Source organism: Stomoxys calcitrans, chromosome 3 (genome assembly GCF_963082655.1).
Source record: "Stomoxys calcitrans chromosome 3, idStoCalc2.1, whole genome shotgun sequence".
Lineage (NCBI taxonomy): Eukaryota > Metazoa > Arthropoda > Insecta > Diptera > Muscidae > Stomoxys > Stomoxys calcitrans.
Window position 1 is genome coordinate 7,499,935 of NC_081554.1, and position 27,497 is coordinate 7,527,431.

Here is a 27,497-nt window from a genome sequence, read left to right on the forward strand (position 1 = left end):
GATCGGTTTATATGGGAGCTGTATCCGCTCCAGACTATACTTGACACGTATGTTGAAGATTATATGAGAAGCCGTTGTAGAAAATTTCAGCCAAATTAGATAATAATTGCGCCCTCTAGAGGCTCAAGAAGTAAAGACCACAGATCGGTTTATATGGCAACTATATCAGAATATAGACCGATTTGAACCATATTTGGCACAATTGTCGAAAGTTATAACAAAACACGTCATCCAAAATTTCAGCCGAACCTGATAGGAACTGTGCCCTCTAGAGGCTGAAAAAAGTAAGACCCCAGATCGGTTTATATAATAGTTTTTACAGCTTATAGACCGATTTCAACCATACTTAGCACAGTTGTTGGAAGTCATAACAAAACACCTCATGCATTATTTCAGCCAAATCGGATAGAAATTGCGCCCTCCAGTGGCTCAAGAAGACAGAAGTTCAAGATCGGTTTTTATGGCAGCTATATAAGGTAATGGACCGATTTGAACCATACTTAGCACAATTTTAGCCAAATCGGATAAGAATTGCGCCTATAGTGGCTCAAGAAGCCAAGGTTCGAGATCGGTTTATATGGCAGCTATATCAAAACATGCACCGATTTCAACCATACCTAGCGCAGTTGTTTCAACAATACGAAACGTAACGAAACACGTCATGCAACATTTCAACCGAACCGGATAGGAACTGCGCCCTCCAGTGGCTCAAGAAATCAAGATTCAAGATCGGTTTATAGGCAGCTATATCAGGTAATGGACCGATTCGAACCATGCTTAGCACAGTTTTTGGAAGTCATAACGAAACACGTCGCGCAATATTACAGCCAAATCGGTTAGGAATTGTGCCCTCTAGTGGCTCATGAAGTCAAGATCCTAGATCGGTTTATATGTTGGTTATATCAAAACATTTACAATCCCAACCGACCTACACTAATACGAAGTATTTGTCCAAAATTTCAAAATTACTTTCGACAGACAGATGGACGGGCATGGCTAGATCGACTTAAAATGTCATGACGATCAAGAATATATATACTTTATGGTGACTTATATATCGACGAGTTGCAAATAGAATGACCAAATTAGTATACCCCCATCCTATGGTGGCGGCCATAAAAACGTATATCATAAAATTTTTCAGAGGGCCACCGAATCCTCTTAAGGGGGGACTTAAGAGGATTCAAACGAAAAAGTATCTGGGCAATATGGGACTTAATTGAAAGGTATTCCGATTATTTTTCTAATAAAAGGTGATTATAGGTAGAGTACAGAGCTGATATTCATGGTTCATGAATATTTCAGCCAAATCGAAGACGCTCGAAACAGAAAAAGCACCAAAACGCACATTAGGTCATTTGAGTCGATATGGCACTCTGGGGAAGTTGAGTAAGAATTTAATATTTGGAGCCAAGTGTCTCAGAATTCACTGAAAAAGGTTACGGAAAGCGATCAGCCGACATACAATGATAGAATTTTGAGATTACCGGACATGACATTTATGGGACTCAAGTAAAAGCTTTTTGGAAGTTGTCTAAGAATCTGATAGTAACAATTAGAACCAAGGGTCTGAGGGCCAGCAAAGATCCCTGTCTGACCAAATTGGCCATCAAATTGCGGCCCTTAATGATACGATTCTCCTTGGGTATGACTTTAATTCGCTGCTAGTTCATAAGTTCTTAGATCTTACTGATGTTTGAAACACTAAACCAAAACCCCAATTTTTTATTTTATGCAAATTGCTATTAAGTAACTGCGGGGGCCAACTTTGCATCATTTCCTATTTCTATTATATCGGAAGGAAACAGTGCACCCATGAACACCTACAAACAAACATGCACTATGTAAATAATTTTACATTCCTTAACTCATTAAAAGGAGAACACATCTTTTAAAGAAAAGAGAGGAAAAATTTACTTGTAATAAATTGCCAATTTCACAAAATAGCGCGTATCAATAAATAATACACAAAAAATCATAAATTTCAAGCAACCATAAAAAAATAAAACAATTTAACAACATTAGCCAAACTCAATAACAGGAATACAAAAAAAAGGATAGTACACAACATAACACAATGTGAAATAACACAACGCAACACTTGCAGCAACTTCATAGCTCGGTTAGTAATTTACAATGTATACATACATACAACCATGTATGTAATGTATACGAGTACTTATAACTATGTTTAAATATATATACAATATTGCCTCAAATAAAAAAAAAATAATTAAAAAGCTCTATATATAATTTTTTTTAAATTCTTATTTAACTCAAAGAACATATTCTTCATTATTTTGTCTTTGTTTTTATCTTTGTACAAAAAAACCGTTTCCCTTTTTCCAGTTAAATTCTTTTAATTTTCTTTTTCCAAGATTTATTTCTTATATGGTTATGTTTCTTTATATGGTTTCTTTCTTGGACAAATTTCAAAACTTTAACTTTTTTCAAAATCGTAACTAAAACTAAATTCGTTGAAAATTAAAACGAAAACTTAAGAGAAATTTTGAAATAAATCGAACTTACCTGCTTATGTTGATACCACAATTTTGGCACAAATATCAGACCCAATGCGATGGTATTGGTTAGTTGAGAGCGTATAAAAAGTGCCAAAAATATGGCACTTGGACTCATGACAGGTAAGTACATGTAACGTAGTATATAAAACACGGAAGATACGACAAATTCTATAATTAATGTCACCTCGAGAAATTGGCGTTCCTGAAAATGGATGAAAAGTAAGAGTTCAATATCTGTGAATGATGAGTCGGGTATTAAACGTATGTCGGAGGATCCTATTTATTAAAATGCCATCGTAATTAATGAGGTAATAGCCAATAGGCGATATAGTTGGACAAAATACTAGATCTGAGCATATTCTGATATTCCATATCTAGGGATATTGAATAAAAAATCTTGTTGAAAAGAAGAACAAGAAAAGTTTTTATTTTTTGTTCCAGACACTTTAGGCCAAAACAGATTAAGCTCGTTGAAGAGCGTTACGTTGAAAAATGCAACTCTGCAAACAAATCCCACAAAAGCTAAACGCAAAAGTCATACAATTTTCAACTTTGATGACTGAAATCGAGCATCATTCTGTGTTGCCATACGTGAAGTAGTATTTTTCAACTTTTGCCCTATGCTTTTTTGACGTTTGATTGCAGATTTGCATTTTTATCGCAACGCTCCCCAACGTGCTTAATCTGTTTTGGCCTTTTCTAATTCCATAAAAACGATCATCCTTATATACTACGAAGGCGTATTTATAATGTGACCCCATCGGCGAATTGCTATAACAAGGCATCTTTTTTAGGAACTTGATATGCCAAAATTTGGAAACAGGGCGAAGTAAACTCAATTCGCCATTGCATTTAAAATTTTCGGCAAATTTGTATCGACCAAGGCGTATTTACCATGTGGCCGCATCAACCCAGCTGAGGGAATTTGGTAAGTCAACTCATTTTTTAATTCGCCGTACAAAAATATAAACTTCAAAATAAGTAATTTATACATAAATAGTGTTTGCTGCTGTTATGGTTTTTAAACTTAGGGTACATAATAGCACGCGTCCAGCAACCTCATTCACTATAAGTTTCACTCAAAGAACTTAGGTCTACTGTGCGGCCCCGAAAAATTAAAAAAGCGCAGAAGAACACTGACAAAATTTACGTCAACTCAACGCTAGACAACAAAATGAAGAAGATTAGGAGCCAACATGCCAGGAGGTCTGGAGAAGCTCTCTCCAATATGCAATTAAAAGTTATAGTAGTATAGTTGCATAAAGACAATTTAGACAGGAAAATAGATTTTGTGCAGCCATAATCCTGCACCTACTCTCGTAATTTCAGGGCAATCTCACAATAGGTACTCAAGCATCTATGACTCCTCCTTACCCCACAAATCAAGCTTAAGGCCGCCATGTGGCCAGCGCAAGGTTAAAGTCCTGACATTGCAATGGCTTTTCAGGACATGTAGTAATGAGAGCGGCAGCTCCATCACATCTAGGAGAGGTCCCCTGAACATACCAAGTTAGCTAGTAGCATACTATATGTACACCATGATGACAACGTCATCCCCGTAGCCAACAAACTTTAACTGTCCTTTTTAAATGACCTGAAAATCCGACAGATATCCAAGAGCCAAAAATGGGTACACACCCCCTCCTTGTGGTGATTGAGCTCTAATCACAATCTTCCTATTTGAGCCATTTGTTAGCATTCGCTTGGTAGCTACCTACGGCTACAATAACCTTATGAAAACTATTTAAACCTGTCATCTTGGTGGTTTTGTGGATTGTTGTAGCCACATTTTCATGTAAAGGTGGGGATCCTCGTCAGGCTCCTTTAGGTGAGCAAGCTCGTTCCGGTCCAAAGTACCGATCGCCGCGGGAACAGGGTGGCTATTGGTTATTTGGAGGTGCCATATCGAGCATCATAGGCACTCAGTATTTGTGCAAGAGTCGGTGCCGCCCGGCTTCTCACTGAGACTCTCCGCTCGATACTTCTGATTGTGCGCGACTTCCGTTGCAGCTACTCCTTATGAAGCATTCCACTATCCACAACCTGTGGACGCGCCCGATAGCTCGCAGCTAAGCTTCTGGTGACAGCAATGAACACCACACAAATTGGACCTCAATGTTCCAGCCAGTTTTGTTGGTAAAGCCTCTGTAGCTAATTGGTATTTTGAACATTTTTAAATATGTTTTCTTGACACTCAATAACTAATAAACTTCTTTCTTCTTGCTCCAATTGGTCGAAACAAGTTTGCCGAAAATTTTTAAATGTCAAGGCGAATAGAGTTTTCTTCGCCCTGTTGACAAATTTTGACATATCAAATCCCCAAAAAAGGTGCTTTGTTGTAGCAATTCGCCCATGCGGCCACCTTATTAAATACGCCTTGTATACTACTTAGTATTCTCTAAATAAGATTGCCAACTTGTTCTCTTTTTACATTCATTCTTTGTTTACGTTTTCTCCTATTTGTGACATTTTTAATTTGCTTGCATATATGCGCTTAAACGTTGTCATATGCGTGTTTTGGGTTCAGTCACATACCAAGCGTCCTTTGATGTATACGAATTTCAAAACATCAGCTTAATTGTGTAATTTGATGAAAATTGTCAATAATGTTCTTTAAAATGGGTTCAATAAAGGAATTAGTCGATTTTATGAACTGCAATACAATTTTTGAAGAGTAAACAAATTCAAATCGAATGATTTTTGCACGTGAGTCTGAACCACTTAAGGTTGTCTAACGCGGACAGCTGCCAGATTTAAGATGTTAGATTTTTGTTTACGTTCTTTTTGTTGTATTTTTTTTTCTTTTACACTCGACGTTCTCGCATTAACATCATACCATCTCCCGAATTCCGTGATCTCCGCCTGCAATACTGTTATATGGTCAGTCAGATGGAAACAGATCTCAGTCCCTTTGTTTAGGCGTCAAGGTTAAAAATTATTTAACTTTTGCGCGTTGCTTTCGACTTTTGTTTACAGAGTTGCATTTCCTGACCTTCTTTATGTATAAGTTTTTAAAAATTACAAAACTCATTGTCTAAAAGTTTGATAGCCTTAACCAAACTGGACCGATTTTTGTCCAAACTGAATAGCGTTCTTGCTTGGGCCAATAGAATGATATGTGCAAGATTTAATAACAATCTGATAGCATTTGAAAAACGAAATACAATACATAATACAACAAACACTATAAATCATTCGTTTACTCGTTGCTCATATAAAACTCATTCTAATACCTATTATACATGTAACTTACCCTGAATTGTGTATTGGCATTGCGACTGGCATATGCTAAATGCAGGCCAAATATCAATATGAGTATTTCACTATGCTGCGTCACATATTCCCAATGCAATGGTTGACACGTATTCGTATTCACCTCTCGCAAACTCTCCAAATGAGCGATTTTCAGTAGATCCAATGAAGACGCTGTGAATGCAGCCATGTAACAGGCAACGGCAAATACCATGGTGCCCAGATATTTGAGTAGGTCGACATCACGTAAAACCCAGCGATGAGCCTTGCGTGTGCGAAAATCAACTAAATGGCGATATAGTTTAAGTATAATGGCACCATAACAAGTTATAAAGCCTAGTTCTCGCAACCATGGTTCGATGATGCACCGTTCCGTTGATGCGGGGAAGAAATGGATGGCAACCTTCGATTGAAAAGTAATTTTAAGGAACCACAAACCACATCGTTATAAAAATACTTACCGATGCATAAAGCAGAACTATACCCAATAATATTGTTTCCAACACAGTCCACATACCCGATGCAATGGCCTTGAAAGAAACCAGATAGAGTGCAAGAGAAATACCAGTAGTTATAGGCGAAACAATACTTATATTGGATGGATGTAATGAATCACGTATTCGCATGCTTTGCACGACTTCAAAATAAGCAACTTGTCCACTCACCTTACACTTTCTTTGTTGAAACACAATCACACTCAATACCAGACAGCACAAGATGCATGCGCCCAGCACTGAGCCCACAGATACCTTCAGTAGGCTTTCCAGTGAGACAGCCTCTTGATCTTCACCAAGCAGACAGACACCATTCGAATCGCAATTCGAACAACCGGCAGGACAAGGTATACACGAGTAGTTATCAAATCCCTCAGACATCTCTACAATATCACCACGAAAGCCTTGCAAGGTGGAATTGGGTAAATAATATGATTCACGGCAAATGCAGGTATAAACATCTCGGGTGGCGGCGGGTTTATTTTCGGTTAATAAACAAAAGGTGGTATTACGATCGCAACTGCAAAAAGCATTGATCATACGTTAAAAATTGGATCTTATTGGCCAAAAAATGTAACTACCCATGTTTGCGTCCAAATATTTGTTCCAAACCATCATTGCATACATCCTCATCTGCGGCAATAAAGGCAGCAGCAACAATTCTGAAAGGAAAATAATGAGTGATAAATATTTCATGAATAGCATGTTATGAATGAAGCATACTTGAATTTTGATTCCACCAAGGATATTCTAAAGGGCCACAACCATCGACTCACTAAAAGATTACAGTCTCGAAATGGAGTTCCCCATTCCTGTGAACCATCTGTGCTATTCCAAGCATGTCCAAGCTCGCGCCAATAAGAGCCTAAAAATCCACGATTATGCACCTGCTCCGGTGGTATCTGTAAGGAACGATTCCTTTTTTTTGTAGTACATTTAATAGTAAGATTTAATAAAAATAACTTAAACTAAATTCAAGCTGCACAAAAAAAAATTCCAAGAAAATTTTCATTTAAAAATTTAATTGAAAATAAAATCATTTTCAATTAAAAATTAAATTGATTCAACAATTTTTTAAATCAATATGGCGGGAAGACTGGGTTCCAATCCTGGCGAGACCATCATAAAATTTTCAGCGGTGGTTATCCCCTCCTAATACTGGCGACATTTGTGAGGTACTTTGCCATGTAAAATCTTCTCCTCAAAAGAGGTGTCGCACTGCGGCACACCGTTACCATTGAGCTTAAACTTGAAACAGACTGGACTCATTTATATGTGAATAGTTTTCCCCTGTTCCTTAATGGAATGTTCATGGGCATTTGCATGAATTTTTTTTCAATTACAGTCGTGATTGAAATTTTAGCTATTTTCAATTTAAAAGCTTGATTCAATTAATATTTAATTGTTTTTGAAAATTTTTTCAATCAAAATCGTGGTTGAAAAATATCTAATTGATTCAATCATTTTTTAATCGAATCTTAAAGTTTTTCCAAAAACTGTGCTTACGTAAATCCAATTAAAAGCTATTTTGTCCCCTACAATATAAGAGGAAGGGGATTTCAAAGACCCATACTTTCTACATTACGAGCAATCTATAGCAATACCATGGCAGCCGGTTTTACGTGTCGGATCAACGCGATGGAATCTTTCATCGGCCAAGGGCTGCCGCCTCAGTGTACAACACGGGTGCCCACGGACCTTTGCCCAAACAACGCACTTCATGTTCATGTTCCATGAGGTAAATTTGTGGCCTAATTATAGAAATTAATTGGAATTTTCAAACAATTTAAATCATGATTTAATTGGATCAATTAAAATTTAATTGATCCATTTAAATAAATTATAAAAATATCCATACACTTTTTAATTGGATCAATAAAAAAATTGATTGAAAATTTCAAAAATGTCAACCATTTTTTAACTAAATATCCAATTTTTTAAATTAAATTTTTTTTAATTACTTTTTCCAAAACGTTGACTGTTTTTATCATTTTCGTGATTAAAGAAGTTTCGATTAAAAAAACTAACTGGATCAATTAATTTCGAGACTGAAACTAATTTTTATAATAATATTTAAATATTTTCATTAAATCAGCCATGCAAAATAAGTTTTTCACTAGGAAAACTATAATTCAGCCTGGCTGAATAAGTTTTTCATTAGGAAAACTTTAATTCAGCCTGGCTGAATAAGTTTTTCATTAGGAAAACTTTAATTCAGCCTGGCTGAATAAATTTTTCATTAGGAAAACTTTAATTCAGCCTGGCTGAATAAATTTTTCATTAGGAAAACTTTAATTCAGCCTGGCTGAATAAGTTTTTCATTAGGAAAACTTTAATTCAGCCTGGCTGAATAAGTTTTTCATTAGGAAAACTTTAATTCAGCCTGGCTGAATAAGTTTTTCATTAGGAAAACTTTAATTCAGCCTGGCTGAATAAGTTTTTCATTAGGAAAACTTTAATTCAGCCTGGCTGAATAAGTTTTTCATTAGGAAAACTTTAATTCAGCCTGGCTGAATAAGTTTTTCATTAGGAAAACTTTAATTCAGCCTGGCTGAATAAGTTTTTCATTAGGAAAACTTTAAATCAGCCTGGCTGAATAAGTTTTTCATTAGGAAAACTTTAATTCAGCCTGGCTGAATAAGTTTTTCATTAGGAAAACTTTAATTCAGCCTGGCTGAATAAGTTTTTCATTAGGAAAACTTTAATTCAGCCTGGCTGAATAAGTTTTTCATTAGGAAAACTTTAATTCAGCCTGGCTGAATAAGTTTTTCATTAGGAGAACTTTAATTCAGCCTGGCTGAATAAGTTTGTCATTAGGAAAACTTTAATTCAGCCTGCCTGAATAAGTGTTGCATTAGGAAAGCTTTAATTCAGCCTGTCTGAATAAGTTTTTCATTGGGAAAACTTTAATTCAGCCTGGCTGAATAAGTTTTTCATTAGGAAAACTTTAATTCAGCCTGGCCGAATAAGTTTCTCATTAGGAAAACTTTAATTCAGCCTGGCTGAATAAGTTTCTCATTAGGAAAACTTTAATTCAGCCTGGCTGAATAAGTTTCTCATTAGGAAAACTTTAATTCAGCCTTGCTGAATAAGTTTGGCATTAGGAAAACTTTAATTCAGCCTGGCTGAATAAGTTTTTCATTAGGAAAACTTTAATTCAGCCTGCCTGAATAAGTGTTGCATTAGGAAAGCTTTGGATGAGATTTTCATAAGCTGAACTTTTGTTTAACCTTTCTCATTTTGTTCATCCTGGCCTAAAAGTTATTTTCACTACAAAAACTTTAACACAACCATATTTAGGTTTCGAAAATCGTGTCTTGTTAGTTTGTTTCCTTTTTTGCCTAACTTAATTAAATTTTCGAAGGAAACGCCGACAACAACGAGAAAATCTATTAAAATACCATTTGTTTATCATTAATATCATCTTGTTGGCACTTACCGTAACGTTTTCTTTAAATTTAACCACAACCGTATGTATACTGGGTGCTGCCAAAGCAAATGCCAGCAAATGTTCATCCTCATTGAGGGCATAGCTGGCAATGGTATTGGCACGACGCCGCACTTCGTCACGTATTTCATCGGTAATCACCGAGGGCGGAGATGATGGAAATCTACCGGATAAGAATTCCGCAAATTGACGAGCAGCATCTTCGGCAATATCGGCAAAGTCATAATACTGTAAATAAACAAGCAGACATGGTATTAATGATTATATTGCCCATAAAAGGATAATAAAAAGGAACAGTGGGAAATGTACATGAATTAATTTCACAACGAAACTCGTAAATGGCTTATAATTTATTAAACTGCATAATAGGTCAGCCTATTAAAACAGACGCGCCTTTGGTGATATCGATTGTGCAAAAAAGTGTAGCAGTTTATCGCCATGTTGCACTGAAGTCGAAATTTTGTGTTTGTTTGTTAAAAAAAAATGTAACCCCACCACCGGGTGTAGTGTTCGTTTGTAATGGTGGTGTCTATAAAAAGTGCAAAAATGTTGCATTTCTTACACCGTGCCAAGTCTACGGTGGCGAATGTCGCACTTAAAATCAGCGGCTATCATTCTAGCAAATTTTGCTTAGAAAGAAGAAACAGACAAGTTTTGTTAAATGTTTGCAAAAATATATTAAAAATAAATATATTAAAATGAAAAAACGAGAACGCGTTTTATCTAGATAACGCTATATTAGATGCATTGCTAGAAAGTTCTTCATCCGAAGACAAGGATGCGATTTTTATCGTATTATTTGTTCGAAATGACTGCATGCGGACATATGTTCGACTGAAAATGGGGCGACATTTGCAAAATGTTGTCCCGTAAATGTGCAACATTAGTGTAACATTTTTTTCATAATCGAAATCACCACAAAATTCGTGAAAAAATTTCTTAAATATTTTTTATATATGCCCCTAAGTTGAATCCCATTTGGTTTCGTATCGTCACATTAGTGTCGGAATCCATTAGGCGCGAAAGTCGTGCCTCAGAGAAGGCATTAATCTTATTCTTACACTCCAACAGATGCTGAGCGCCGTCTCAATGTAGTGGCCCAGAATCGTTCTGTCACCTAGCTTTGATCCATCCGTGTAGCATAAGTTCCGCCAACTCTGTCGCCTCAATTATCCCACGCTGGTACCATCCGATTGTCGAATATTGAAATCGTTTTATTGAGGAAACCTGGTACATTGACCCATCACCCATTTAACCATCTTCGTCTTCCACTTATTATATATAATATTAGATTCGTTGGAAATTTCGTAAACATTTTGGCGGCCGTACTAACAAAACTTAATGAAGCCTTAAAAATAGTTCTACAAAAGAAAAAAATATGTAATCGCCGGTTAATATCGGTGATTAAGTTTTGGTGCTGATTTTTAAAGAAAATGTTGTCAACACTTGACAATAAAATGTCAATGACATTTAAGTTTCCTGATGATTTTAATATTGATGCTATTCTTCTTATCTCCTCACCCCCCACCAATCCCGTCTGCCATATACTCGTAGAGTCCATTTTTATTAGTTATGAGGACGTGGCGGCGAATGAGTAACAATTAATTCGATATTAATCATACGCGCCTTATGTCATAAAATGAATGCAAACAAGCAGCAAAACAAACGTCAACAAAACGTGGTGAGTCCGTAAATGATTGTAACACGACAATTTGCAAAACGCAAAAGGAAAACAAGAAAATAACAACAATAGACGAAAGCAGGAACACAGCGGTAGAGGGAGAGAGAGAGAGACAATAACAAACAAAGCCATGAGCCCCAAGTTCCTTCTATACCTGCCTCTCGAACACCATTTTAGCCAGGTTCCATGATGTCATCGTCGCCATCATCATCACCATCATCATATCTTAAGCAAACTGTAAACATTTTATGGTTCCTTGGTGCTGAGGCGACAAATGCCAACCAGAGCAGGGTGGTTCGCTCACAGCCAACCTCACACTAAATTGCTGTTATGCTATTGTAATGGTTATTGTTGTTGTTTTTGTTGTGTTTTTGTCAACATTTTGCAAATTGCGATAAATGCCAACGATTTGAATGGTTTTGCTCAAAAGGATAATGAAACGTTAACCTGGATTTCTTGCAAAAGGACTCTTGTCGGTGTGGCATAATATGGCTGGGGAGGCATGCAATACAACACCACATCGCATCGGTATAACAATGACAATGATGGCAACAACAACCCTATATATGAATGAACAGATCTCTCCCCCAAAAAACAACTTGACAAGCCTACGTTTCATCAAAAACAATGTGCCTATACAAATGTTTACACGGTATTGTATTATGCATGCAGTGTATATAAGGGGAGAGTTCGTCACAAAAGGAAAATAGCATCAAATTCTATCTGCAATATATTAGTCAAAGATGTGAGTTTAAATAAAACAAGTTCTAAATTTCAGCAAAATAAGATAAAATCTTTTTTGATGTTAAAAAATGTCAAACAAATCCTGTCCGTTTAAACTGCATTTTTGGGGATTTAAGTGACATACACAAGCGAACATGCGTATACATGAATGGTCATATCACACACATCCATACAGAATTCTTGAAAACAGTTGCATATTTTGGTACTTTTATCAAATATTCAGCCGTGAAATCGGGTTTATTTGGGATTTAAAAATAAATCCTGCAAAAACACAGGATTTAGCACTTAAATCTCGAAAGGCAGTAAATCAAGAATTAGTGGCCAATGTAAACGTACTTTTATGGGCATATCGGTCTACATGACCGGAATATGCAAATATGGACCTGTTTAGATGGAATTTTTTACATACATTTAAAAAAAATTAACTTTGTTTTTGAACTTTCATTAAATGAAAGTTCAACAGCATACAACAAAAGCAAAGACATTGAAACAGAGTTGTTTGTGGCCCAGCTCATTAGCAATTAATTACATTTGCAAAAAATTTAAACGAAATTTTTTATTGACGAAGCGACATGTCGCTGTTATTTCGCTCATAGAACTCCGCAGGACTCCTACGAAATGTGTACGCATTATCTTCGTCACCAATTTTTTATATTGCATTTTGCGAACTCAGTACTAGACTTTATCATCTTAATATGAAGTTTGCCCAAGGCCTTGTTTGGCTTAACCAATAATGAAATTTAATTAATCCCTTGATATGAGTCGATCTTTTGGACAAGCCTTATATTTCAATAAGTAAAAAAGACGTAAAGTTCGGACGGACCGAACTTTCGATACCCACCACCTCGGGTATATATGTAAACCACCTTTCGTCAAAATCTGGTGAAAAATGCATACCTTATGACTTATAGCAGCTATATCGAAATATGTTCCGATTTGTACCAAATACTAATAAGCACAAGTCATTGTTCAATTGTGTATAACAAAATATTGGTCTTTTTAGTAGCTACATCTAAAAATAAACCGATCTGAACCATATACGACGCGGATGTCGAAAAGCCTAACATAAGTCACTGTGTCAAATTTCAGTGAAATCGGATTATAAATGCGCCTTTTATGAGGCCAAGACTTTTAATCGAGATATCTGTCTAAACGGCAGCTGTATCCAAATCTGGACCGATTTGGGCCAAGTTTCAAAAAAATATCGAAGAGCCTAATACAACTCACTGTCCCAAATATCGGCGAAATCGGACAATAAATGCGTCTTTTATGGCTCCAAAACGGGAAATCGGTCTATATGGCAGCTATATCCAAATCTGGACCGATCTGAGCCAAATTGAAGAATTGATGTTAATTGAAGAAGAATGTCAAAGGGCCTAAAACCACTCACTGTCTCAAATTTCGGCGACATCGGACAATAAATGCGCCTTTTTGGGCCCAAAACCTTAAATCAAGAGACCGGTCTATACGGCAGTTATAATCAAATCTGGACCGATCTGAGCCAAAATGTAAAAGGATTTCGAAGGGCCTAACACAACTCACTGTCACAAATTTCGGCGACATCAGACAATAAATGCGCCTTTTATGGACGCAAGACCTTAAATCGAGAGATCGATCTATATGGCAGCTATATCCAAATCTGGACCGATCTGGGCCAATTGAATAAAGATTTCGAATGGCCTAACACAACTCACTGTCCCAAATTTCAGCATAATCGAATAATAAATGTGGCTTTTATGGGCCTAAGACCCTAAATCGGCGGATCGGTCTATATGGGGGCTATATCAAGATATAGTCCCATATAGCCCATCGTCGAACTTAATCTGCTTATGGACAAAAAAGAATCTATGCAATGTTTCAGCTCAATATCTCTATATTTAAAGACTGTAGCGTGATTTCAACAGACATACGGACAGACGGACGGACTTGGCTAAAATAGTATTAGATATTTTTCCTACTCAAAACCATGGCAATGGGTGGGAAGCGAGCGACTTGCCTATCGGTGGAAACTGCCATACATGATGGCGCACACAGGAAGGAAGAGTCTTAAGAGGGTGTCCCCACACACTTTTCCTGGGGGCCATATCTACACAAATAATAGTCTACATAGAATAATTGCTGGGGAAGGATGTGAACCAGGGATTCCAATTTCCTCTGTAGGTAAATCGAAGGGGTTTTGTGCATAATAGATGACTAAGCCAGACCTAGCGGCCTGTTAGCAGGAAGACGAAGGTGGATCATAAAGATGGCCCATGTTTCCTATACTCAAAGTAAATGAAAGAACTCAATGTTCGATTAAATTCGATTAAAAAAAGGGACACAGATGTTGGTAACAATACCTAAGGGGGCAAGAGCACCATAAAGCTTGAAACTATGAGCTCCGATCCGTGCGGTGTTCATCTTTATCATACGAAAGTCAATTGAGAGTTACCGGACGAGTAGTGGGATGCTTCGTAGGCATACGGAGTAACTGCAACTGATGTCCCATACAATCAAGTGGAGAGTCGAAGTGAGAGGCCTGGCGGCACCGGCTCTTACTTAAAAACTGAGTCAGCGTTGCTAGTATCGGGGATTTCTCCTCAAATTGGCGATTTATTTTCGAAAATGGGGACCAAATTTTTGACTTGGGCATACGAAGCAAAAATTGGGAATTTTTTGGGGGAGGAACTATTTTTATAGCCTTCATCATAGGATGGGTGTATACTTATCTAGACATTCCGTTTGTAACACCTCGAATTATTGATCTGTAACTATAAAGTATATATGTATATTCGCGCTATGTCCGTCCGTCTGTGGAAATACAGATAGCGGTCGAACAGTTGAAGCTAGCCAATTGAAATTTTCCACTCATTCTTCTTATTGGTGTAGGTCATTGGCAATTGGCAATCGGTTCAGATTTGGATATAGCCCTCATTTAAACTGATCCATCGATATAACTTCTTTAGCCCGTAGAGCGTGCAATTCTTGTCCGAATTGGCTGAAATTTTTGCACAATAACTTCTACTTTGACCTCCAAAATCCGTGTCAAGAGTGGTCTGAATCGGTGCATGACCTCAAATAGCTCCCATATAAACCGATCTCAAGAATGTACTTCTTGATCCCCTAGAGTGCTCATTTCATACCCGACTTGACTGAAATTTTGCACAATGACTTCTACTATGACCTCCACCAAGTGCCAAGTATAGTCAGAATTAGTATATACCCTTATATAGCTCTCGTATAACCTATTTATCAATTTGACATCTCGAACAACTTCTTATCTCTTTATTGCCTTTCAACCTAGTAAGATAAATCGTTCGAATCTACCATAGATAAATCCGATCAACGGTAGATTCAGCCCGGCCGAACTTATCACGCTTTTACTTGTTTATAGTAATTTTTGATAAACGTGTAATTAACATAAATCGATACAATTTACACCATGTTGCATATGCTGTGATTAATTTTAATACTACATAATGCAAATCACGATTAATCGATTATTATTATCTGTTATATCATGATATCGACAATTACACAACATACCTTTGCACTGTATAGGATTAAAATAAAAGACAGCAACTGTACCAGTGAAAGAGTATGACTCTTTTTAGGTACAATGCAGTACAAATCACGTGTTATCGACTGTTATAGCATGACATCGATAATTATCTGCCCAGTTCAACTTGCAAGTAGGCAACCTAGAGCTGGCAAACTATCGATAATCCTCACATTCGATTTCTTCTATACCTCTAATAATAAATATCGATAGTATCTGTACTATTGTTATTTTCCCATCACCTATGTTTCAAACGACAATGGAAACTAAAAATCAGAAGATCGATTTATATAAAAGCAATATCAATGCACAGACAGAATAAAACCAATTTTAATAAAGGCAGTTGGAAGTAATGAGAGAAATCATTGTACAAAATTTTAGACCATCGGACGAAAATTGCTACCTCCAGAGGCGCAATGTATCTTAAAGGATACGTTCAATATTGGATCATTTAATTTTGTTAAATTTTGCAAAAAAAATTCATCTTTGTAGATAGTATCGATAGGAAAAATATCATTCAATATTCAGACAAAAAATAAAATATCCATTCAAAATTGTTTTGGGAATTTCTTTTTTACAAAATTCACATGCAATTGCGGATTTTCAGGGACGAAGGATTCGAATTTTGCGAAAAGAGGCGGAAAAATACAAAACAGTACTGAGTGTCTGTGATATTCGATACGACAAGGCGCCTTATTGCAGCTGGAGAAGGATCACTACCTTCACATACCAATACGTGACCACCACACAACATCAACTAGAGCCATGGGTTCGAAATACGAACTAAAATCGAAGATTTGGTATAGTCATGGATAGTATGGGAACTGCGATGGAAAGGACTTGTTGTCTTGGCCCACGTGGATCCATAACGACTAAAAAGATACGGATCAAATATAAGGCAGACTTCGTGGTAATGAGATCGCAGAATAGAATGGAAACACCTTTAGACCGGAAAAACGAAAACCAGGATAAATAGGGGGAAACTTACGATACCTATGGCACACACATCATTTGATTATCAGACCGGAATGGGGAAAGAGAGAATGAAAAGATGACAATCTGGGTGTCTGAAAGAAAGACAGGATACCTGTGACGATGATTAATATCGAGTGTGAAAAACGAAATCCAGGAATGGTTGGGAGAAGCACACATGTCACCCGCTTACTGCTGTTACACAGATGCCCCGAACTTGGGAAGAGAACGGAACGGCTAACGGAAAGCAGAGGCGGTAAGGTCACAAACCATTTTTAATTGCAAAGGAGCAATAGTAGTATCTTGTAAGTCATTTGATTACCAGCCCATTGTACCGTAAAGGTTGGTATTCTTTTCTGCTTTCGGAATAGTGGAGGACATTTTTAATTGTTTTGCGAGCGAAATTTGACAGCAATCACATGTTTTTGTTTCCAAAAAACTTTTTTTTTATCTGCTCTTATTGTTTTCTCTATCAAAACTATTTTTTTGCAAATAATTAAGTAAAATGAACCATTGAAATTAATAAAACAAACAATGATTCCAGCAAATTTTTGCAAGGGTTGCCACTTTAATTTTTTTTGGCATTTCCTTCACTAAAAGCAGAGTACTACTTTTCCGCCTATTTTTCGCCAACGTTTTTTTAATATGCAGTTTTACAGCTCTCCGCTCGAAAAGGTGAACAGAATACTCTGCTTAAGAGAGAATAAAATGTGGAAAACAACATTCGCAAAAGTCGTACTTGTTGGACACAGATTTACATTGCTGGGTTAGCCTACCTAAAAATCTTGTTTGATTAAGCATACACATCTTTCGGGGGTCTAGCTGTAAATCAAATACTTTGTATGCTGTTAACACTTTACCGAAGAGTAAACATACTTCTAAGTCCAGCTAATTGAGACAAAACTTACCGGCTCTGCGGGTACCTCGTCCAGTACTTTTGGCTCGCACTTCTCTTCCGGTGTGGCAGTTGTAGCTGTTTTTGATGTTGTTGTTGTCGTCGCAGTCGTCGATGTGGTTGCAATTGTGGTAGTCGTCAATGTTGTTAACGTGCTTGACGGCAATGCAGTCATCGAACTTGCCCGCTTTGTAGTGCTACGTTTGGAGGCTGTACTCTTCTTATGTTTACCCAAATCCTCGACCATATTAAGGGATGATATGACGTCGGCTGTGGGTATAATATCGTCAAACTGCAATGCTGGTCTTAGCGTCTCACGATCTATGTCACGCTCTTGATGATGGTGCTTTTGTTGTTGCTGCTGCTGATGTTGTCTCCTCAATTCCTCCTCATGTTCCTTTTGGGCTTTCTTGTAGTAGGCCAGCAATTGTTGTTCATTGCTATTGACATCGATATCCTCGACAGTCATGCCATCATCATCTCGATTGACTATGTCGTACTTAATGATGATGGGCTCATATGTTGAGGCAGCCGAGACTATTGATGGGGAGACCCTTGTGGCCCATGTTAGAGTGGCCAATGATCCCAGGGTGGAACTGCAAAGCCCTTTCGTATGATGCCTTGAAGACGATGAAGATAGGCAGAGCAGTGTCACAAAGAGCAGCGTCGCCCATAACACTCTGGAACTATGCTCAATAAAACATTTTAACAAATTAATCCTTCCGGGCGGTGCTGAGGCAAAAAATCGCTTTAGCGGGTTGTTTCGTTTGAATGATGGCGACAGAATGTCTGTTTCCGGGGTATTTAAAATTTCCGTTTCCGCCGTTTCTAATTCCGTTCGTTTATTATTTCTATGAGTTTCATACTTGTAACTCGCATGTCCACTACGGTGTGTATGTGAGGATGATGGTAGTGTCACTGCTACTTGGCCTCTGTAGGTTGAATTGCTGTTGCTGTCCTGGTCGTGATTATTTTTCCGATTCGATTGAATGTTGTTGCCATCGATTGAGTGTTGGTGTGGCAGCACCACCGTCAGAAATTGTGGCTTTCGTTGGCGATTTTTTGCTGTATGTTGCTGTTGTTGTTGGTGGTGGAGACGGTGACGATGGTGGCTAGCGGGAGGTGATGTTGTTGACGGTTGTGCTGATGGTGATGGTATTGGCGCTGAAGTTGGTGCTGACTGTTTGATTTGTTCATTGTATGCGTTCACTTGTTGGTTGATAGTAGTAGTCCCACTTATAGTCTTTTGTTTGTCCACATTTGTTGTAGTCCTTCTGCTTTTCCCTGACCCATGCGATTGTCTGTGGTGACATTTTCGATGGGTTTGCTGCAGTTGTTGTTGTGAAGCCAAATCAAAGACATTCCTTCTCCTTACGCCCATATCACCGACAATGGCTATGCAATCTATTTCTAGTAATGAAATTTGCCGCTTCTAGAAAGCCCGTAATTGGCGATGATGGACTTGGCAATAAGTGTCGTATGTCCAAATGAAAATGTGTCGATTTTATAGTTGCAGTACAGTTACAATGTGTCGTCGTCGTCGTCGTGGTCATCTATGGCCAAAAAAAAAGAGAAAAGAGAAAATTGCTATTCAATGGAAATGAAATAAATAAGGTCAATAAAATTCAAATGGCAATGGTATGAGCGAGTTCAGATTTGCCATCATTGCCACCTCTTTAAAAGAAAATTAAATAGTAGTGAAAGCCAAGGTCACCTAAGAGATTCATTGACCTGTTTTGTTGACCTAAATATAATCAGCCCTTCCCTCTGCACACAGAAAAAATATATAGACCTAAATGTGACGGACTAAATGCGGTATTGACTTGTAAACAAACAAATTGAAGAAATTCTAAAATGCAAGCATGATATATAAAGGTTGATTTTTAGCAATTATCTTATTGGCAACACTGATTTAAACAGCTCACGCAATTTTCGTGTTTTAATTCACTGTCAAACATCTTCAATTTGGTCTATAATTTAACCATGAATCGTCTTACAAACGAACAACGCACAGTGGGAAATAAATCGAAATAAGTCTGCCATTTAGGAACAGATTGAAATATCTTCATGAACTTTTACATGGTTATAGCTGAGGTGTTATCCAACTTATATGCAGTTTATATTCAGGCCCTAGAAGTCCCAGGGGCCCATTGTTGGGCCTTTAAAGTTGGTCGCCTCGGCCCTACAAAATTTTGTTCGGGCTGTCAAAAGCGCATTTATGGTGCGATTGATTGGAAAGTGCAAGAATTGTTTTCTTGGGCCCAAATTAAAGAGCGTATCGAAAAAATACGGTTTGGTAAAAAAATTTGGAAGTGGGAGAAATAGTACTTTTAGTACGGTAATTAGTACTATTTGGTACTTTCTTTGTAAATTGAACTAGAGCTCTGAAATTTGGAACTTAGGTACACTATGGCAACCTTTATTGGGGGACTATAAGAGAGTTTGGAAATTTGTACATTTAGGTACTAAAAAGTAGCAAAAAGCTATGAAAAAAGTAAACTTTGTATAGGGCGGTTGGATAGCGGTAGAATTTCGAAATTTGACTTAAAAGATAACTCGTGCAAAAGGATGAGGGTAAAAAGAACAAATGGAAAAATAGTACTAGTAACGGAATAAAACGTACGTTTAGTACAGCAATTTGTACCATTTGGTACATTCTTTACTGATGGAGCTAGAGGTCTGAAATTTGACATGTAGGTACAACTAAGAAAAATATGATGGGTAACTAAATGATATATTCACCATTCGAACATTTTGGTACCAAATTTGGTACTTTGTTTACAGATAGAGCTAGAGGTCTGAAATTTGGACTACAGGTTAATAAAATAAATTTCATAAAGATTTATTGACAAAGTGAATATTTTAAAATTATTGGGTTGCCCAAAAAGTAATTGCGGATTTTTTAAAAGAAAGTAAATGCATTTTTAATAAAACTAAGAATGAACTTTAATCAAATATACTTTTTTTACACTTTTTTTCTAAAGCAAGCTAAAAGTAACAGCTGATAACTGACAGAAGAAAGAATGCAATTACAGAGTCACAAGCTGTGAAAAAATTTGTCAACGCCGACTATATGAAAAATCTGCAATTACTCTAGAAGATCAGGAAATCATTTTCCAAGATTGGTTTGTATAGGAGCAATATCAAAACATAGACCGATATGCCCTATCTACTATTCCAACAGACAAATTCTAATTGAGAAATATTTGTGCAGAATTTCAAGTGCCTAGCTTTACTCGCACGAAAGTAAGTGTTCTTTTGAAAGAAAGTTAGCGTGCTTTCGAAAGACAGACAGGTGGACGGACATGGCTAAATTGATTTAGAATGACAAGACGATCAAGGATATATGCGTATTAGAGAGTCCCAATAAAACGGGTGAATTAAATATGTGGGAGCTACATTTAAATCGGAACCGATTTTTACCAAAATTGATAGCGTTTGTCTTTGGGCAAAAAAAGTGATATTTGGAAATTTTTCGTGATGATTGGATAACTAATGGGATCTTAATTCCAATAAAATGACAGACGGGCTATCAGCACAGAAAGGATATAGCAACAGGCGGACATGACTTAGTCGAATCAACAGGCACCGGTTATCGTTAACCGATCGCCATAATATTTCGTGTTTTGCTTATTGGGATGAAAGGAAAAAAACAGATGGTATGCGTTTCTTTACTTGCAAAAAAAATGTTCTCCTTTATAGCATGGTCTAATGTATATACATTGTTAGGTCTTAGATCAATATATCAAAAAGTTGCAAGCAGAATAAGGAAATAAGTATACCCCCATCTTATGGTGGGGGTGTTCTGTTTCCACTTCTGACAACCGTGCCTAGTACGATCCAAATCGGTCTATGACCTGATATAGCTCCCATATAAACCAATTTCCCAATTTGAGATCTTCAGCCCCTGAAAGTCGAAATTGTTTTCCTATTCAACTGAAATTTTGCAAGTAGTGTTCTGTTATGACTTGACACGCGTGGTAGGCATGATATCTGTGGTAAATATAGTCCAAATCGATCTATAACCTTATATATCTTATATATAAAAATCAATTTGTGTTTGTTTGTAGATTGGTTTGTTTGTTTGTGTGTTCCTTATAGACTCAGAAACGGCTGAACCGATTTTCTTGAAATTTTCACAGATGGTGCATAATGACCCCATGGTGAAAATAGGGTACTAAATTTTTTGATATCTGAAGGCGGGGGCGGACCCTCCCCCTTACCCTAATTTTCAGAAACGCCAGATCTCGGAGATGGGTGGTGCGATATAAGCGAAATTTTGTGTGCTCTCATAAAGTACCCTAAAAATAAAAATTTGGTATACAAATTTCGGATGGGGTACCTAGGGGGGCTGCCCCACCCTAAAACCTACCAAACATATATTTTGACCAATCACGACAATGTGGGACTCAAATGAAAGGTATTTAGGATAAGAAAACGTATCTGATATCCAATCGGTCGGACCAAGTGCTAGAGGGACCACCCCAAACACCCCTAAATCGGACATATTTACCGACCATGGCAATATGGGACTTAAATGAAAGGTATTTGCTAGTAGAATACGCATCTAATATCCAAATGTGGGATCACGTTTCTGGGGGTCCACCCCTTTCCCAAAAACACCCCCAAAGGAAAGAAATTTTCGACCATGCCAATATGTGGCTCAAATTAAAGGTATTTGAGATTAGAAAACGAATTTGATAACCTATTTTGGGGCCATGTGTTTAGGGGACGACTCGTCCTGTAAACTCCTCTTAAGTCAATGGCAATATCGGGTTTAAATAAATGGTATTTGAGAGAAGAGCACAATGCTGATATTTTTTCAGGGCCAAGTATCTGGGGGACCACCTCTCCCCCGAAAACACCACTAAATCAGACATCATGAGAATATCGGGCTGAAATGAAGTATTTTAAGAATGGAGTACACCTTACAACCAGATAAAGGGATTCAGATAAAGGCACTTATATTGTTAAACTGTTAGTCAAGCGATATACTATTTTCGTATCATGGTATTTCACTAAAAGCTCTTTAATTGTCGAAAATAAATATTCCAAGGAAACTTTTGTTCCATATAAAGTAAAGGAAAGCGCAGCGGAGCGGGCCCGGGTCAGTTAGTCTCCTATAAATACTAATTAGTCTTTTACGGCCCCAAAAATCTTAAATTTTGGCTTAATTGGCAAAAAATTTTTATGTAAAGTACACATGCCTTTTAACTAAATTCGTTTGTATCAATTTTAAGTACAATCCATGGTTTCCAAGATAAGCACATTTTTACTTGTTTTTTAAAAGGTGTTGTTAACACCTTTGTCGACTACATCGATTCACACTTAACAAAAGTGACAATAAAGTAAATTAGTAGGGTTCACAGTTAGTGCTGAGACCAAAAATAAACATGTAATTTTCCTCGCCAACATATGACATTAAGAAGAACATGTTTATTAAATAGAAAAAAGTGATTACGGTTAAAATTAAATCACTACTTAGTAGCTTGAATGGGTCTTACATTCGTTCGCACTAATTTGTTTGTTTACATACATACTAATACATGTGTATTATAACACATTGCTAAACGTGCATTGGTGATGTGTGAATGTGTAAGTACATGTACACAACCACACATCACACTACATGGGAAACCCTTAAAAGCCACAACAAAATGTGCACTCAGGCGACACACACCGTACGGCGACGTAAAAAATGTTCTCGTCTATGTGTTAGTGTCCATATTAAGGATATAGTCATCCTCATCATGTTTCCGTAAGTTATTTAAGGAGGAGAATATACAATATAATAATATACGCTAAGGAAAAGGCATCTAACGGCACATAATGAAGGCAACAACATCGAAACATACTTGGGGGGTATAGATCTGTCCGTGCATAAATAAATTCACAGATTTTAATATTAAAAACTAAAATATTGCTGGAACATTCATTTTATTCAAAAACCTTAATATTTTTCGCTAGGAAATGTTTTCTTATTTTCTCACTGTTCGTTTGTTGTTTGTGCGAGTATTCATCACACACTGCGACCCGTTCTAATGCACATAATTTGTTCATTACCACATGCCTCTTCAAATTAGCCCTCTCATGAGACTTATTACTCTTGCAAAAAAATCGTCAAACCTTACTAATACCCTTCGTACAAAAGGTCTGCCGTACTGGTGGCATTTTATTTTTGCTCATTTAAGCAGGGTATTCTGTTTAGCTTTCGAAATAGTTCCAAAAAAAACTTTAACAAAATATCATATTCTTTTTTTTAAATAATTACCTGAAATTTTTTGAACAAACGCAATCCCACCTTCATATTACACTTGAATTACTTGTTTCTAAGCGCTCCTTTTCATTTCATTTTGTTTTTGTCAAAACATGTAATGCAAAGCCATCAGGTCCATTAAGTAATTACGCTATGCATATATTAGACAAGACTACTCAGTAATGAACATATGTGACTGAAAATAGGTTAGGTTAGGATTAAGTGGCATTCTGCCATCAGACTCAGACGTTTTCGTCCATTGTGATACCACAGAAACTGAACCATTCAGATCGCTTTAAAAGCCCAACAACTTGCGAATGTTCCCATCCGCTAAATCAGGCAGGTTCTACAAGAAATGAGAACTTTAAGTGGACCTGAAAACTTAGATTGCATGTACAGGCAAACCCACACAAGCTCGTCCGCTTTACAACTCCCTGGGATATGTCTGCAGACCGGCACCCAGAACAGGTGAATTTTGAACTGTTCGGCCATCTCGTTGAGAGGGATTCTCCAGGGATTTAATGGCTGCCTGGCTGTCTGAGAATAAATTTATGCCAATCATCGTTATGACATTATATCTTAGCCATTCCACCACTTCCTTAATTACAAGGATCTCCGCTTGATACACAGTGGTCGGGTAACCTTTAGATCTTTAGAGAACGTCCCAAAGCCCGCCTGGTCGTCCCAAAGCCCACCTGGATATCGTGGGTAACGGGGGCGGTACTCGGTAGTCGAGTGTGTAGCGTGCTTGGATTACCAGTGCAGGGGTCGTGGGTTCGATTCCCTCCAAAAGCCTTGGTCTGTCGCTACTGTGGTATCACAATGGACTTAAAATTGTCTATGTGAGTCTGTTAAGGACTGACACTCTTACTTAACCTACCAGGGATATCGTAATTCCAATCGGTTCTACCAGGAATAGTGGTACAGTACTTTTTATCAAAAAGCCACTCAAATAGGGTGTAATCCAAACTGCCTGGAACATCGGACATTGTATCAAGGATAACACAGTGTCCCTAACGCTACATGACCAAAGAGAAAGCTCCCTTAGCTTCACGGCAGTAGTCGCAGCAATTTGTCTAGCCACAATGTCCAGAGGCTTAGATGAAGCATTAAATTCGGTGCATGAGATGTTAATGAGAAGGTGGACTTGTGCTCCGTCCACCAGACCACAACACCATATAGAATTATAGGACTGACAACTGCAGTATATACCCAATGTATGACTCGCGGTTGCAACCTTTGCCAATGGCTCTCTTGCAGATGTATAGGGCAAGAGTTGCCCTTCTTGCCCTTTCCAAAACGTTGGATTTAAAGTTCAGTATAGTACAACTCCATTGACTGATTTCCGATGCAATTACATATACAGGGTAGTTGACACGAAGTGTTACAATGTTCACAATAGTAAATCTGTGAAACTAGCAATGACAGCTACATGATATTTGTTTAGTGACAGCTCATTTTATTGTTTACAAGCATTTGCATCTGAGTTTATTTCAAAAGAAAGTTATTCGTCATGGAGTTCGAGCGTCATAGTGTGATGGCTTTATATTCGTCTGAAAAATCACAACTGGTTTTTGTTGGCGAACTCAAACTCCCCAAATTAAACGCCACCACACTCAGAAAAATGCTTATCGTAACTATGAGTTAATTACATAGTACTAGTTAGTTCATGATAATTATCTACTATTAGTTAAAAATTCTTAAACGGTCAGAAAATTAACTTTGTACATAAAAAAACTAACTACGCATAAATATAGATAAAACTGATTACAACTCGGAGGCCACCGTAGCGCAGAGGTTAGCATGTCCGCATATGACGCTGATCGCCTGAGTTCGAATCCTGACGAGACATTCAGAAAAAATTTTCAGCCGTGGTTTTCCCCTCCTAATGCTGACAACATTTGTGAGGTACTATGCCATGTAAAACTTCTCTCCACAGAGGTGTTGCACTGCGACACGCCGTTCGGACTCGGCTATAAAAAGGAGACCCCTTATCAATGAACTTAAACTTGAATCGGACTGCACTTATTGATATGAGGGAGGTTCGCTCCTGTTCCTTAGTGGAATGTTCATGGGCAAAATTTGCAATTTGCTACAACTCGGAAAGAGTAATTTTCCTTAAACGATTTTTTTGATATAAGCGAGAACTTTACTAAACATGCGCCAAAGCATGTCATCTATCGTATCGTCGTACGTTTTCTGAAAATTATTAATGAATGAACTACTCAAAGAAATTTGTACTTTTAGTTCAATAATACTAAAACGTTCATTTTATTTTCCATATCTTAAGTTCACAAATACATGCTCGAAACTATGAATAATTTAATAAACTTAAATTTACAATAGTGTTAAGACATTGTGTCTAAAAATAGAACATGCCAAACATAAACAATAAAGCACGAACATCTTTAATGAAAAAGCGTTAGAAAATATTTTGCTTTTGTGTTGTTAGCAAATATTGAAAGGGAAAAATAGTGTCTGATTCAAACAACAGTGAAGTGGATGAATGCTACTTTGTAAGCAGAAATTCCTTGGTTAAACTCTCAATTGCGGCAAAAGGTAATGTTTGATTTAATCAATATTTGCAATGTTTATATAAAATTTGACTTCTAAAATGTAGTTGAGCTCTTCAGAGCATGGGGGTGGGAGACATGCGGAACTAAATATATTGTGTAATAAAGATATGTCAGACAATCTCTAATTGGACCCTCCAAAGAGTCGATTTTTTCCAAAAGCTTTGATTTTACTTTCAATGCTTCCAAGTTCATATTATATATACTTGTGGGAAGTTTAAAGTGAACTAGTACTATGTATAAACAAATTCTTAGATGTTAATGTATTGTTGAACTCATAACGACCATATAATTCATTAGCACTATATGAAGTTCAATACTCCTCAAATATAGTTCATTTTTACTAGTGTTGAGTTGTAACACGTTTTGAGTGCATAAATCGTTGTAATGACACCGTTAGCTTGGTGGTGGTTCAAAAATACTGCAATAGCAGCTGAAATGGTTCCACGAGTGAATGCTGGAATTCAACGGTGTCCAGCACAGTGGGACAGATTTGAAAAAATCTGATAAAAAATACCTGCCGTTTGGGGATAAAGATAATACTTTGAAATGTTGAATGGCTAGAGGGCTGAAGTGTTAACGAGATCACGAGAAAAATTTCTAGGCACTAGTTGGTTCGCGCGCCTTTTGGCAGGCCCCTAAAATTGCTCACTCCAGGAATTCGAAAAATTTTTTAGGGGCTCCCAAATCTATATTTATGGGCGGATTTCCTGCACCTCAGCACTAACCATTCAATAGTTATAGTTTCGTAGACGTAGCTTTACCCGTTCTTAAACGGCAGTTTTCTTGCTAGTTTTTTCGATTCTATCCCACTGTACACAAAAGTTAAGCCTTACAAGTTTCATAAGGCAATCGATCTTATACCTAAGCAAAGAAAGAGAAAGAGCGTTGCTGCGCATGCACCAACGTGGTGAATTTCGGAACATTTTGTTGTCTGACGAGAAAAATTTTCCAATTTAGCAATTTGTAAACTCCCATAATTATCGTGTTTACTTAACCGAGAACACGTTCGAGAATTTCAGCCTACGAACGCCCTTGCGAAGTAGATTTCCATTTCAAATTCGATTGAAAAATAGGCTTGTAAAGGCGCTAATGCCGGCGACATTTGTGAGGTATCTTAAA

At 37.2% G+C, this 27,497-nt stretch overlaps 1 protein-coding gene across 10 annotated transcripts in view; it reads right to left on the bottom strand.

Annotated features, from left to right (window-relative positions):
* LOC106090338 (probable G-protein coupled receptor 158) overlaps positions 1–27,497 on the bottom strand; it is a 60,010-nt gene that overhangs the window by 10,647 nt on the left and 21,866 nt on the right. For all 10 annotated transcript variants that reach the window (XM_059365923.1, XM_059365924.1, XM_013256496.2 and 7 more), the window contains exons 3-10: positions 17,560–19,099; positions 9,708–9,944; positions 6,992–7,170; positions 6,850–6,930; positions 6,440–6,788; positions 6,236–6,304; positions 5,776–6,177; positions 2,530–2,724 (exon numbers count right to left, since the gene is read on the bottom strand). In XM_059365923.1, coding sequence (XP_059221906.1) covers positions 2,530–2,724; positions 5,776–6,177; positions 6,236–6,304; positions 6,440–6,788; positions 6,850–6,930; positions 6,992–7,170; positions 9,708–9,944; positions 17,560–18,927 — 2,880 coding nt within the window. In that variant the 5' untranslated portion in view covers positions 18,928–19,099. The remainder of the gene's footprint in view (positions 1–2,529; positions 2,725–5,775; positions 6,178–6,235; positions 6,305–6,439; positions 6,789–6,849; positions 6,931–6,991; positions 7,171–9,707; positions 9,945–17,559; positions 19,100–27,497) is intronic.